Source organism: Sus scrofa, chromosome 5 (assembly GCF_054392235.1).
Source record: "Sus scrofa isolate SSC_HxYL_T2T_F1_AM1 chromosome 5, Sscrofa_HxYL_maternal_Yorkshire_Landrace_v2.0, whole genome shotgun sequence".
NCBI lineage: Eukaryota > Metazoa > Chordata > Mammalia > Artiodactyla > Suidae > Sus > Sus scrofa.
The window spans coordinates 34428540-34442823 of record NC_139387.1 but is presented as its reverse complement, the minus strand read 5'-3'; the positions used below and the strand labels follow the sequence as shown (position 1 = coordinate 34442823).

The 14284-nt window shown below is 40.6% G+C and overlaps 1 protein-coding gene across 1 annotated transcript; it reads left to right on the top strand.

Moving 5' to 3' along the window:
- The first annotated feature begins 1512 nt into the window (after positions 1-1512).
- LLPH (LLP homolog, long-term synaptic facilitation factor) lies at positions 1513-12202 on the top strand. Its single transcript, XM_003126360.6, has 3 exons — positions 1513-1567; positions 4806-5017; positions 6795-12202. Exons 2-3 carry the CDS (start codon positions 4813-4815, stop codon positions 6971-6973), a joined length of 384 nt encoding a protein of 127 aa, XP_003126408.3. The 5' UTR covers positions 1513-1567; positions 4806-4812; the 3' UTR covers positions 6974-12202.
- The last annotated feature ends 2082 nt before the right edge of the window (positions 12203-14284 follow it).

Below are 14284 nucleotides of genomic sequence, written 5' to 3'. Positions count from 1 at the left end.
TCCCCCACTCCCCAACAAGCATGCTTTTAAACACACACACAGACACACACACACTACATGTTATAAGCGTTTTTCACCCTGTTTAAAAAAAAACTAACAAAACACTTGCTGAATTCTGAGTTTAGTAATTTCCACATGATGCACGCTTTCTTCAAGGATGCAAATTTAAAGAAAAAAGTACCCATAAATTGTTTCAGTAAACTCTACTTGTAACCAGACAGGAGTTTACTAAGCCATGATTAAAGACAATTCAGACTATTTATTGGTATATATTGTAAATATCTAGAAAATACTGCTTACAAATAGTCCTGTGCATGTCTGAAATTTTTGTAAAAATGTGTGACCATTTGTTGGGCTCTTATATCCCCTATCTAGGATTATCAGCTTCATTCTATAGATAAGGAAATCCAGGCTCTGAGACATTACTCATACTACTCACAAGGAAGGGTTAGAACCATAAATCCCACAGACCTGCCTGGTTCTGAAGCCAATGTTTTAGGAGCATATGTAAAATTATAATAAAAACAACTAGTCAAGTTGTTTGTCATCAATGTGTCCTTCACCTAATTCATCTGTCCCAAGGCTTACATTGTGTCTGGTATACATTAAGGGAATATCTGAATTAGTTTGATCATTTTATCCTCTGAACTTGTCTTTGGACGGGAGAGGGGTTGTTTTGCCTAATAGCTTTAAGGTATAACTGATATACAACTAGTTACACATATTTAAAGGATACAATTTGACAAGTTTTGACATACAACTGTGAGACCATCACCTGGGATTGGGGAAATTTAAGGGCTACAAATAAAGAGGATCCTGAAGCAGGAGATTTAACTAAGAGACATAATCCCCCTCCTTGTCTGAAAAAGCAGCAGAGTGCCTGTTCAGTTCTGCTCACCAGCTAATCTGCTCCAAACGATTATCAGTTAGGAACACAGTCCGTTCAGGGAAGGGGGAGGTCCCAGCTCCTAACATGGGAAAAACAAGACCCAGTAGGGTATAAAAGTTGCTGAGAACAAGGACCTGGTGCTCAGACTCTGGAGGTGACTCCTCTGAGCCCACACTGGTGCAGAATAAACCTCGCTTTGCCACATTCCTGAGTGCCCTTTGTCTCCTTCTGCTGCCATGTTTCTGCAGTTTCTGTAACAATCTTAATTGGGCGATGCGAGGTGTGAGGCGAGAGGTGAGTTCTAAAGGTAGGCTCTCAGCTCTCTGTTGGACAGGCAACAAAGGAGGTCATCTGGCAGGGACCCCTCCTAGGATTAGTCTAGGGGTTGCCCCGCCCCCGTCCGGAAAGCAGGTCTCGCTGGAGCCGGATCCCCAGCCGGGGTTCCCCCGCTTTAAATCCGACTTTACAACCCACCTAGGAGGAGACAGACTACGTCCCCACTCGCCCTGAAGGCAGGAAGTGCGTCAGCCCCGGACTCCAGAGAACCCGCCTCTCCAGGCCATCCGGGGCATTTGGGCTCCCGGCGTGCAGCGGAGCTGGCTGCCCGGAAGGCGGAAGTTTAGGGACTTCCTGTCGGCGTGAGTGGCGTGTGGCGTCTAAGTTTCTGCGCTTTCTCAGGTGAGTTCTTTACCCCCTGACTCCAGTGGGGCTTGGGGTTTGGGACTCGATTCCGCTGCGAGTAGAGCGTCTTTTCTCAAGCTTAGTCCCTTTTTGGGCAAGCTTGATCCTGGCCTAGAGACGCAGGCCTCCTGGAGGGATCGGGCCTGCCGTGGTCTTGGTGACGGCCCTCGGGCTTCCCGGTCCTCTGTGGGAAGTGGAGGCTTTCCTTAGTCGTTCAGTCACGGTCAGGTTAACCTCGGCTGTCGAGGTTGTGTGCTGCCACCCTTATGTCCCTGCTCCTCTCAGGGCTTGGGTACTCTGGGGAGTGAGTGAATTTGTGATTGCTGGCATCCAAAAAATGTTACTCCACCAGTCATATGTTCAACAAATATTTGTTTAAACTTTACTATGTGTAAAGGGCTATACATTGGAAGATCCAGCGATGAATAGGACGTATTTAGCCCCTGTCTTTGTCGTGTTGCAGGAGAAGGGAAGTGTCACGTCCTGGGACCTGCAGGGATCCTTAGGACCGACTGCCAGTCAGGGTTATTGGCTTCCATCAGGAAAGAATTCAAGAGCAAACCAGAGTAAAGGGAAAGCAAGGTTATTTAGGGATACGCATACCATAGGCAGAATGCAGACAGTCCCAGAAAATGAGAGCTGGCCTAGGGCAGGAGGTCGTCCAGAAAAGTGAGAGCCGTCTGGAGCGGGGGTTGTATATTTTTATGGGTTAAGTGTTTTTTAAAAGCTCTGGAATGAGAGAAGGATGGGCATTTCCCAGAAATTGGGCCACTGCCCACTTTTTGGCCTTTTCTGTTTCTCCTCGAAACTGTCATGGTGTAAGGGGAAATGATTTTTTAGTATTACAACGAAGGTATAATGAACTAAAGCGTCAATGACTGGACTGTTCTCAAAAGCACCCTTAGTTTCAGGAGGTTCCAGCCAGTCTTTGTCACATCCCAACAGCTGCCCTGTTTCATTACCTAGCCTTTGTGTCCTGCCCCTTTTCCTCCTGTCTCATTGGAGCCCACAGTCCACCAGGGATGAGAGAAAATGAATTTAAAAATGTCAGATTGTAACATGTATTGAAAAGGAAAGACAGGGAGTTCCCGTCGTGGCTCAGTGGTTAACGAATCTGACTAGGGACCATGAGGTTTCAGGTTCGATCCCTGGACTTGCTCAGTGGATTAACGATCCTGCGTTGCTGTGAGCTGTGGTGTAGGTTGCAGACGCGGCTGGCATCCTGCATTGCTGAGGCTGTGGTGTAGGCGGGAGGCTACAGCTCTGATTGCACCTTTAGCCTGGGAACCTCCATAGGCCTCGGGAGCAGCCCTAGAAAAGGCAAAAAGACAAAAAAGAAAGAAAAGGAAAGACAGGATTTGTGATAAAGAATAAAAGGAGGGCAGCTCACAGGGTTCAGAGAATCCTTTGCTGAAGTACTGAAGTGAAATATCAGTTTCCAGGCATAGAAATGGCACATGTAAAGGTCCGGAAGTGGATGTCATTTGGACATTTTTCTTTTTCTCCCCCCCCCCTTTTTTTTTTTGTAAATAGTGTCAATAACTTATTTAACTGCTTTGTTGATGTATAATTAACACATTAAACTGCACATATTTAAAATGTAAAAAATGAGGTAGACATATACATAAATCCATCACAATCAAAATAGTGTTAAAAGTCACTCCCCACAAATTTCCCTCTAAACTCTATAATCCTTCCCGACCCCTCATCACATACTCAACACTGTCTCTAGGTTGTCCCAGATGGACTATTTTCAGATGTAACTGGTGTCTGAGAATGGGGTGGAGCATGAGAGGAGATAAAGAGTTGAAGGAGGCAGGGGCCAGGTTACAAATAACCTTGTAGATCTTGAACATATGAGGTGGAAAATCGTTAATTCCAAGGAAGACAGTGATATGCTCTTTTAAGTTTTTAAAAGCTCACATTGACCACCTTGTGGAGGACTGAGGGCTTGGACTGAGGGGTGGAGAGAGAGCAAGAGTGGAAATAGACAAGTTTAAAATTGCTAGATTGGGAGTTCCCATCGTGGCGCAGTGGTTAACGAATTCGTCTAGGAACCATGAGGTTGCGGGTTCGATCCCTGCCCTTGCTCAGTGGGTTAAGGATCTGTCGTTGCCATGAGCTGTGGTGTAGGTCACAGACGCGGCTCAGATCCCGTGTTGCTGTGGCTCTGGCGTAGGCAGGGGGCTACAGCTGCGATTCAACCCCTAGCCTGGGAACCTCCATATGCCATGGGAGTGGCCCAAGAAATGGCAAAAAGACAAAAATAAAATAAAATAAAATAAAATAAAATTGCTAGATTGACTTGCAGGTGTGGATAATGAGGAAGATTGAGGTGGATGAGGTCTTCTGTAGGTTTAGGGGAAATCAAGATTCAGTTGAAAGATTTATAAGACTTTTTGTGATTTTTTTAAGTTGTTGCATAGATGTAAAGTGATAGTGCTCTTTGCATTTGGGGGAAGTTAAATTTTTGCATCTTGTGTGGAAACTCTAGGACCTTTAATATTTGGCTTGACTGGAGTTCCCGTCGTGGCACAGTGGTTAATGAATCCGACTAGGAACCATGAGGTTGCGGGTTCGGTCCCTGCCCCTGCTCAGTGGGTTAACGATCCGGCGTTGCCGTGAGCTGTGGTGTAGGTTGCAGATGCGGCTCGGATCCTGCGTTGCTGTGGCTCTGGCGTAGGCCGGTGGCTACAGCTGCGATTTGACCCCTAGCCTGGGAACCTCCATATGCTGCAGGAGCAGCCCAAGAAATAGCAAAAAGACAAAAAAAAAAAAAAAAAAAAAAAATTTGGCTTGACTTACAGTGTGCCAGTGGCCATGAGGAGTTTGGTTTGATGTTCTTTTGGGGGCCGGGGGATGTGTATGGAAGTTCCTGGGCCAGGAATCAAACCCGTGCCACAGCAGTGACCAGTGCCACTGCAGTGACAAAACTGGATCCTTAACCTGCTGTGCCACCAGAGAACTCCCCGCTCCCTTTCTTGGGGGAGATGGTTTGGTGTTCTTATTTGTTATTTAGTGGCTGTATATGCCATCTGTCATGTTGATCATCACATAATTTGCACATTATGCTATCATAAGTCATGAACAGAGTGAAGAGTTTCCTTTCTATTTGTTCATGTTCTGTAGAGAGACCTCTTGACCGGTTTTCCAAGGATTTGTCTTTTTTTTTTTTTTTTTTTTTTTTGGATAGTAAATAGTTGCTTTTGAATATTTATTGTTGTTAACTCTACAGGTAAAATATGGCTAAAAGTTTACGGAGTAAGTGGAAAAGGAAAATGCGTGCTGAAAAGAGAAAAAAGAATGCCCCAAAGGAGCTGAGCAGACTTAAAAATATTCTTAAAATAGGTGGTGATGTTTTAATGAAAGATGTTCAAGAAATAGCAACCGTGGTGGAACCTAAACGTTGTCAAGAGAAAACCCAATGTGTGGAGAAAGATGAAACAGGTGAGTTTATGTGTTTCATTTATAAAAAATCGTATCAACTTCCTTTGTGACTCTTTTCTCCTTTTTCACTGTCTTCCATACTTGCTTCTCTGTAATCCTTCTGCCATGCCAACATAATTCTTTGGAGGTGCTACTAGAAATTCTGTGCTAAGCTATTTCAAGTGAATAGGTACGTTTTGGATTATTCAGAACGAGCCATTGGTGCTTATACAGTAGCCTCAGTGTCTCAGAAATAGTGTTATAGGAGTAGACAAAGCTAGACACACTAGCTTGGAAGGGTACATGGGAGTCAGAAACTAGACAGGATAGGAGGAGGTCTTTCTTCATGTTAACTTTTGCAAGATCTTGGTTCCATTTTGCGAATTCTCTGCATTTATATTATTATCCTGAAGATCAGTTTCCCTGTATTTGATTTTGACAGATTCTGGATCCCTCTGTGTTAGCACACCTTCTTGACTGTCTCCAAAATACATCAGAAATCTATCCATTTTCCTCCTGCTTTCATGCTTTCGCTTTAAATGATCATTATCTCTTGCCTGAACCACATCAGTAGCCATTTTACTTCTCTCCTCAACTCTTGTTCATTTGATTCATTTTGGTCATATCACCCAGTATGAGCTGTTTAGAACAGAAATCATTTACGCTGTTCCCATACTTAAATAACCTCATTGTCTTTCCATGTGCTTATCATAGCCTACCGGGTTTTATTTAATCTGTTTCCAGTACTTCCCTTTAAAAAGATTCTAACCACAGGATGAAGTTTGCTTTCTTACTCTCCCCTCAGCCGAACATTGAGAACTTGACGAGAGCAAGGAGCTTATTTGGTCCACTAGTATCCCTAGAACCTAGAATAGCACCTTAAGTAATCATTCGGCGACCAGTTATTGACTGGTTTATGTATGCCAGGCACTAGTCTAGGTACTGAGGCAACAATGATGAATAACGGAGATGGCTTCCATCCTAATGGGATTTACATCATATTGTAGGAAATAGAAAGTAAACTAGATCAATGAATTATTTATAATGTTAGGTAGCAGAGATCATGGAAGACCTGTATACCCTGCTAAGTTCCCAGAAAGGGATGTTCTGGACATGTCTTTCACAATAGGTGAGGTTGGTGATAGATGGACTACAGCATGGCTGCAGGTAGAGCTGGCTGCTTGAGTGTGACCAGGATAAGAAAGTGTGGCAGCCCCAGGGTATATCCAGGTCTTCTCTGTCATCGAAGCTTGCTGCTTACTGCTGTACATCTTCAAAGTACACTTCATTGGAAGTGGTCACTCATTCCTACAGTTTATTTACTTCTAAGGCCTGTTCATTAGAAGTGCGGGTGCACCTCTTATTGGCACAACTGTTTTATTTCCCTCAAGAAAGCACCTAATCTAAGAAGTGTCCTTATAACTCAAATGTGCTAGGAACCATACACTTATCCCTAACGCAGTAATTCAAACCCATGCCTTCTAAATGTTTCCTGTTTAACTTTTACTGTTCCAAAGAAGGACAATCATAGCATTCTTTAGAAAGTTTCTTAGTGACAAGTAGACATCTCTAGTTGCTCACAGGTGCTTTTTATGTCTCATGTGGGAACACATGGCAGTATGCATATTTTTTCCAGTGTTAGTCAAAGACCACTGCATGAATAGGGGATATTTTTTTTCTTGCTTTTGTAATTTCATGCCACTTTTAAATCTGATGTCCTCGTTGCATTTAGTATGCTTTTTCATGAGGTGGTTTCTTCATTTGTGAATATTAATAGTTATTCCATTTTTTTATTCAGATGACATGAAAATGGAAACTGATATTAAGAGAAACAAAAAGACTCTTTTAGACCAGCATGGACAGTACCCCATATGGATGAACCAGAGGCAAAGAAAAAGGCTGAAGGCAAAGCGAGAGAAAAAGAAGGGAAAAAGCAAAGCAAAAGCCTTGAAGGCAGCGAAGGGTTTGGCCTGGTAGACTTAAAAACATGAAAAATGCCACGTGGGACAGATCTTTGATTAGAATGTATACATTGATTTCAGCTTCCATCAAATGAAAACTGTTTCGTTTTTTAACTTGGCCTTTTTCTTCAGTTCAAACCCAACATAACTCCTCAAGTTTGTTTTGGTAACTTGAATAAAATATTTTCTTTGATGAATGAAGACTACACTGATATTTTAATTGGATGCCATTCAGTATGCAGGGATTATCAGACATCAGAATACTCTCAAGTATGGATGTGGTTGTAATTCGGTCTTAGTAAAGATAAAACATGATATTATACTGACAAATTTGAACCGACTCAGATTTAAAGTAAGTTATTATATATCATTTGAAAGTATGAATGTCAGTGGATCGTATAAACAGTACTTGTTTGGAGTTTTGAGCTTTTATATTCAGAATAAAAGATGTTCTGTCTGGATCTTAAAGATCCGTTCTTTCATATATCCTTAAGGTTTCCTGGTAGAGAAGACCAGATTCTTCCATTACATTTTTTTAAAAAATCTTCCATTTTTAGATAGAATAATAACATGTACAAATTAGTGTGCTCCATCTTTTTAAGAGATTAAGACATCCTGAAAACTAGTTTAATGTTTTTCAGTTTTTATATTATGTAGCCTAATATAAGGCAGCACTTCTCAGAGTATGGTTCTCAGAATTGGCTCTTCTGGATGCATAGTGAGAAAACATAACGTGGTCACATCAATTTGGGAAATACTACATATTTGAAGACTCAAAAAAATGTTTAGCTTGGTATTAGTACAGGCATATCTCAGCGATAACTGCAGGTTCAATTTCAGACCACTGCAATAAAATGGGCCACACAAGTTTTTTGGTTTCCCAGCCTAGTGCATATAAAAATTATGTTGACATCATACTCTAGTCTATTAAGTGTGCAATGGCATTGTATCATAAAAAATGATGTACATACCTTACTTAAAAAATAATGCTGTCCAAAAAAATAATAATGCTGTTGGATAAATAGCACTGATAGACTTGTTTGACATAGGGTTGCCACAAACCTTCAATTTGTCAAAAAAAAAAAAAAAGTAACGTGTGAAGCACGCTGAAATAAGGTATGCCTAAATGGTCTTATAGAGATCTAGCAATAAAGAAACATGTTTAACCTTGAGCCCTTGAAATTAGTTTTCTGAAGAGTAGAATATACTGTTGGAAATGCTGGTATAAGGAAATAAGTTTTGTTAAACCTGTCTTGCTACAGTTTACTGTTATTTAACTTTTAATTAAGCAATTTAAACGTAGCCTTCTTTCTGACATTTCACTGTAATCACATTAACCATCATTATATGTTCATTGAAACAGCAAATATTTGAGTGTCTGCTGTGTGCCATTTACCTTCCCAGGTGCTAGGGACCCAGGGGACAAAACAAGGTGTCTGCCTCAGGTATCTACTCAGAAGAGGCTGTTAGCTTCAGAGAAAAACCAAGTTAAAAGTGAGACCTATTAGAATGAGGCCACCTAGTCATCAGAACACAAATTTTGTACTGGGCACACAAGGCTGCGACACAATATAGAATACAGAGATAAATAGAACACAACCCAAATTGTTTAGGAGGTTTGAATTTGAGATTTAATGCCAATAAAATCTTAGTATTTTATATAGTTGACTTTTCTCAATTTACCCAGTGTTTAGTTAACCAAAAATGGATTATTTTTAAATACTTAAGCTGAATAGAAGATGTGAGTTGGAAAGTTCAAAAAAGTTCATGGCCTTTTTTTGCCTTTTAGTTTTGTTAAGAACAACAAATGAAAGTTTGTGAGAAAAAGGCAAATACATAAACATTTGCTCATGAAATCAAAAGTTGCTAATGTTATCCAATTAAGCCAGACAATACCAGCCTAAATATACCAGTTAGTTATTTACCTTTTTTTCCCCCCCATTGTAGGAATTGTCTACATCAGTGATGTTACACACTTGGTGCTTATTTAAAATTTGTCAGGATTGTCAGGTAGGTTTTTGTTAGATTCTCTTTAAGTTGATGTCAGAGGCCAATGCCAGGGATGTCTTCATGTTTTCTGAGGCTGACAACCTCTAATTTGATTCCAATAGTAGCTTTGAGCTTTCATCAAGGGCCTCTTAATGTTAGGATGGTCACATTTATCTAGTCAGGAAGTTTGTACAGTTAGGATTTAACTTAAAAGTTAATAAAATCAGAAGTCAAAATGCTTTACTATCAGAAAACATGTTCTCAGGTGTCCTATGGCCTCTGCCAAAGTGTCTATTAAAGAGAAACTGTCCTGCATGTGTTGTTACGGGGGCCTCTAAGGTCACTGAGTTCCTGAACTGTGTGGCCAGCACGACTGTTCCCACCTCCAAATTTTGGTGGGAAATTTAGATCAGGCTTCCAAAATGAGTGCAGCATATGATCAATTTGTTGCTCTTTTCCTAAAGATATAAATTAAGAAGTATAGCATAGTCCTTTAATCTCTCAAGTGATTATCTTTGTAAAATTGGTCATCTCTTTATTTGATGTTTTTCTGAGGATTCTGTAAAACCACCAGATGGAGCTCAAGCTAAGCACCAAATCATTTTTTGGAGTTAAACTGACTGGGCTAATCAACGTAGGAATGGAATATGATATTTATTTTTGTTTTTTAAGAAGTTAAATTTAAAAGTTATCTGAGGATAATCAAAATTTCTTTTGTTTATTGGTTGCTTTGCAGATCAGGCCTCGGTCTAAATTATTTAATCCTAAACTCTTCAATCAAAATATTAACTCATTTAATCTTCCCAGCAGTCCTGTGAGTTTGGTACTCTATACCAGGGAAAACTGAGGTACACAGCCCATATAGCTGGGATTCAGATTCAGACAGGTCAAGCTCCAGAGCCCCTCTTCTTACAGTGCCATTCTGTCTCTCAAGGATGTGCAAATTCTTGCTAAGAAAAAGAGGTCGTTTTAGGGTAGAATATCTATTTTGGGTTCATTTTTTTGGGGTTCAACCCATTTTGTGGGCTCAGGTTCAGATAAAGAGCAAGTTTCAGTAGAGAAATGATTTCTAGACCCCCTTCTCAAATCTCTAGGCCTATGCCAGAGTGGAGTTCCTTAAGTAGGACTCCTTTAGAACGGGCAGACCCCATCCTAAAGGTGGAGTGCACATTCAGTGGTACCCAAGCTGCTAATCAGAGAAGAAATGTGAACTGCAGTTAAAGCTTTAAGGTATAATCATGTAGTTTTGTCTACATCTTTTTTTCTAATGTCATGTTGTAGATACATTCCCCCCAACTAGTTTACATGCTGCTGCCTAGACTATATATGCAGCAGAATATATTTGGTTATGAGGGAATCTGAATATTTTAAAAATGATCAGTATATTTGGGATATGATTTTTAGGAGTTGGAAAAAAAAAGTAACTCGCTGTAAATGATTTGATTTAAATATCTGAAATCGACTGGTGGTGATGGTGAAGGCTGGTGGTGTGTTGGGGTAGTGAAGTGCTAACTACAAAATAAATAGGAATCTGAAGAGATCTCAAAGCATTTCCAAATTTATAAATACTGCAATTGAGATGCAGATGGTGGGCTGCTGACTAAGCTTACTAGCTAAGTGACTAACTCCTGATGCCACCTGGTAGAGTGATTCAAATTCATGCCAGGGGAATTCCTGTCATGGCTTAGCTGTAAGGAATCTGACTAGAATCCATGAGGACATGGGTTTGATCCCTGGCCTCGCTCAGTGGGTTAAAGATGTGGCGTTGCTATGAGCTGTGGTGTAGGTCACAGAAGTGGCTCAGATCTGGCATTGCTATGCCTGTGGTGTAGACCTGCAGCTGTAGCTCCAATTCGACCCCTCTCCTGGGACTTTCCGTATGCTGCAGGTGTGACCCTAAAAAGCAAAAACAAAAACAAAATGCAAATATCAAATTCATGCTAGGCACAACATATAATGCTTTTCCCCTGTATTTGTCGGAATATAAAAATGCCATTGCAGCAGAAACTGACCTCATGCGAGGCGGAGGCCACTCTGTTGTTCCCAGGGCTCCCGTCAGGCAGCAGGAGGACCAGTGCCAGTTTGCCTGCTTACAAAAACCCTTAACCTTTACACAGTTGGATGCCAAGAGTCGTCTGCACCTGTTTTAGAGCAGGAGAGAAATAGGATGTGATGTCAAATAGGGCTCGTATGCTAGAATTGTAGTAACAACAATCAACATTTAGAGAATGCTTACTGTGCTAAACGCCTAACTTGTATTATTTTGTTTAATCCTTAAAACAATACTGTGGGATCAATACTCTCATTATTATCCCTATTTGCAGGGGAGAAAACAGCTTTGAAGAGGTAAATAAACTTGCTCAAAGCTATGCAACTATTGAGTAGTGAGCAAGGCTATTCCAGAGTGTAGAATGAGTAGCCCTGATGGGAAGCTTCAGAGACAGATTTTGATTCAATCTAAGGAAGAATCTTTTAACCAAGATGTTGGGATGTAGAATAAACAGCCTTGGGAGGACTATCCTGTCAGCTCAGGCTGGACAGGCACTGGGTTGGAATGTAGCAGAATGGACTCAAACATTATACTTGAAATTTCAGGAGAAAGCTGGCGAGAGCCTTTCCAGCTAAGAAGTACCTTGCAGGAAGGGTCACTTTGAAACATATTGTGCTTATTTTGCCCTTCTATATAGCCTTTTGGCACTCCATGATTGCAGACTTAAGTATCTTTTTGGTGGAAATAAAAGAATTTGAAGTCTCCTTGAATTTGTTAATGTCGTTAAGCCTGGTATTCATTCCACTAAGTTCCACTTTAAAGTATGGAAAAACGTTATAAACATCTGCTTTAAACAATGAATGGGGTAAAGTCCTTCGCATTTTAATTTAAAGAATGGCGTAGTTTTATAATACATTAAGTTTATAATATGCACAGTGTATTTAATTTCCTAGAGTGATGATTTGTCTTGGCATTATGCTATCTTATGAAACACTTTCTCTCTTTCATATTGTGTCTTTATAGTTTTCAATATCAGCAAAACCTTTAAATAGTCTTAGTTGGGTGTTGTGTATCACTGTACAGTAACTGCTAGTACATATGGTATTTCTGATCCGTGTAATAAAGTACATTTGTCATGTATCTTGTGATCTGCATACCTTTCAGCTGTTACTTCATAAATCTATTCCATCAGAGAACTGCTTTGTACAGCAATGGTTGAAGCTGCTTTTAATAAACTAATATTTTGTGTCTTTTATATGTAATCAACAGGGAGTATTACAGACTTGTGCCTCTGTGGAGAAACATTCCTCTAAACTTCTTTTCTCTTGACAATAATGGAAAAAAATAACTTGGGAAAAGCACAGATGTTCAAGAACATATGTTGTTTGCTCCTAAAAGTCAGCTGAAGATCTTTTGTATTGCTCCAGGGTTTTTAAAAAATTTTTATTTTAGTAGTATTTTTTTTTTTAATGCTTTAGAGAAGAAACAGTTTGAGATATGTGATGGGGGGAAGACAGAAGTACGAATTTCAGTGGGAGGCCAACATTGGGTGCTATTTGTCCGAATTCTAAAATGCCTCGTGTTGCTCACACAAAGAGGTGATACCCTTGAACAGAGCGTTAGGCGTTTGGCCAAAAAGCCATCATTCCTACATGCTTCTCTACTCAGCCATAAGCATTCTGCTCTAGGACCAGTCTTTGTTCTCTACCAAACTTCAAATACTCTCTTCACAAAGCTTAGGTATTTACTAGTGCAGGTAATCCCTCGAGTAATTGGATAGGGGCTGTTATTTTTCTTTAGCTGTAGAAATTGGCTAAATGGGTAAGCTCTCCACAGATTAGGCAATTGGTTATTGATAACAGTACAGTAACATGTTCTTGGAAAATGCTAAAGGCAGCTGTAAGCATTGGGCAAAGCTGGTAAATGGTCATCCTTTATAAGCCTGTGAATCTTTAAGAAGAGTTGCCGTAAAGAGAATGGGAACCAGCTGTTCCAAATCTCCCACGGATGAAGCAGGTTTTAACTGTAGCAGAAGGGATTGGGGTTAAATGTAAAGAAGAACTTCCTGAATGTGTTATTTGAAGCCAGGTATGGCTTGAGAAGAAGCTGTTGGATGGTCTCTCTGGAGGAGAGAAAGAGAGCTAAAGGAAGAAATGGAAAGGGTGGAGAGTGGGAGACCCGGCTTGATGGAGAGATGGTTTACATGTACTCCTGCCCAATGGTTATGATCCCTTTGTTCTGCCTTCTCACACTCATATCTCAAGTTTTGAGATTTAAAAGATCAGACCTGAAGAGTATAGTTGAGCCATTAGAACTAAAGTACCAGAAGACCCCTAGGTCTGGAGGTCCTTTTGGTGTAATTCTTAATTGAAAGAAAATGTTAAGGTGTGACCAATGGATGTGGAAATTGACCCTGGCTTGATTTTTCCACCCTTGTTGAAGATCAGTGTCCACACTGAGCTCACAGTGCCAGGGAGGAATTTGACAGTGAGCAGTTTCTGGAAAGGCAGCTGGTTGATAGGCTGAGACCACTTAGGCTTGGGATGGGTGAGAGGGCCTGGGGGGAGGGTACAGCTGCCATGTCACTGCTGGGCATGTGCCAGCTAAGTATTATTTCCAGGAAATCTCCAGCAAGCCCAGAGGGTTGCAAGTCAAACTTGGCCCTTTAAATTGGAGAGCAGAGGCTGAGAAGACAGGAAAAGTTTGCCCTTTGCTTTTTACCATCCCCCCTCCTCCCCCAGTTGTCTCTACCCTGTCCTGCCCCCATCTGGTAATCTTTTGCACCTCCCTTTTGTTTGCATTCCTTTACTCTGTTTTTCTTGCATATAACTTAAAAAAATTTTTAAAATAAAAACGTAAAGCTGTGAGTCAAACATTATTTACTTCTTAGTTTAGTTTTAAGTGCTTTAGTCTACAAAAGACCCCCTGGCATTTTTCTTTGTGGCCCAGTGACAATAGTAGAAATAGATTTTCTGCTTCTGTGCCATTTCTGTTCATCACTTTGTCTTTCTTCCTCTGTATTTTCCTTTTTTTTCTTTTTAAATTTCTGTGTGGTAATAATCTTCTCCTTAGGTTCAAATCACTACCCTTCTTGCATTCTCCCTCCGCCTCTTCACTTGGCTCTTCCTCTTTCATTTCAGTCTTTTCACTTACCATGTTTTCCTTCCTATTCCTTTTCACCTTCATCTTCTAACCTTAACTGGATGCATAAATAGGAGATATGCTTTACAACAGAGCAGGCCAATTGGGTGGTCATGTGTTTCTGTAAATAAAGTTTTATGGGACCATAGCCATGCCACCCCCCCATTCATGTATTTTCTATAACTGCTTTTGTGCTACAAAGACTGA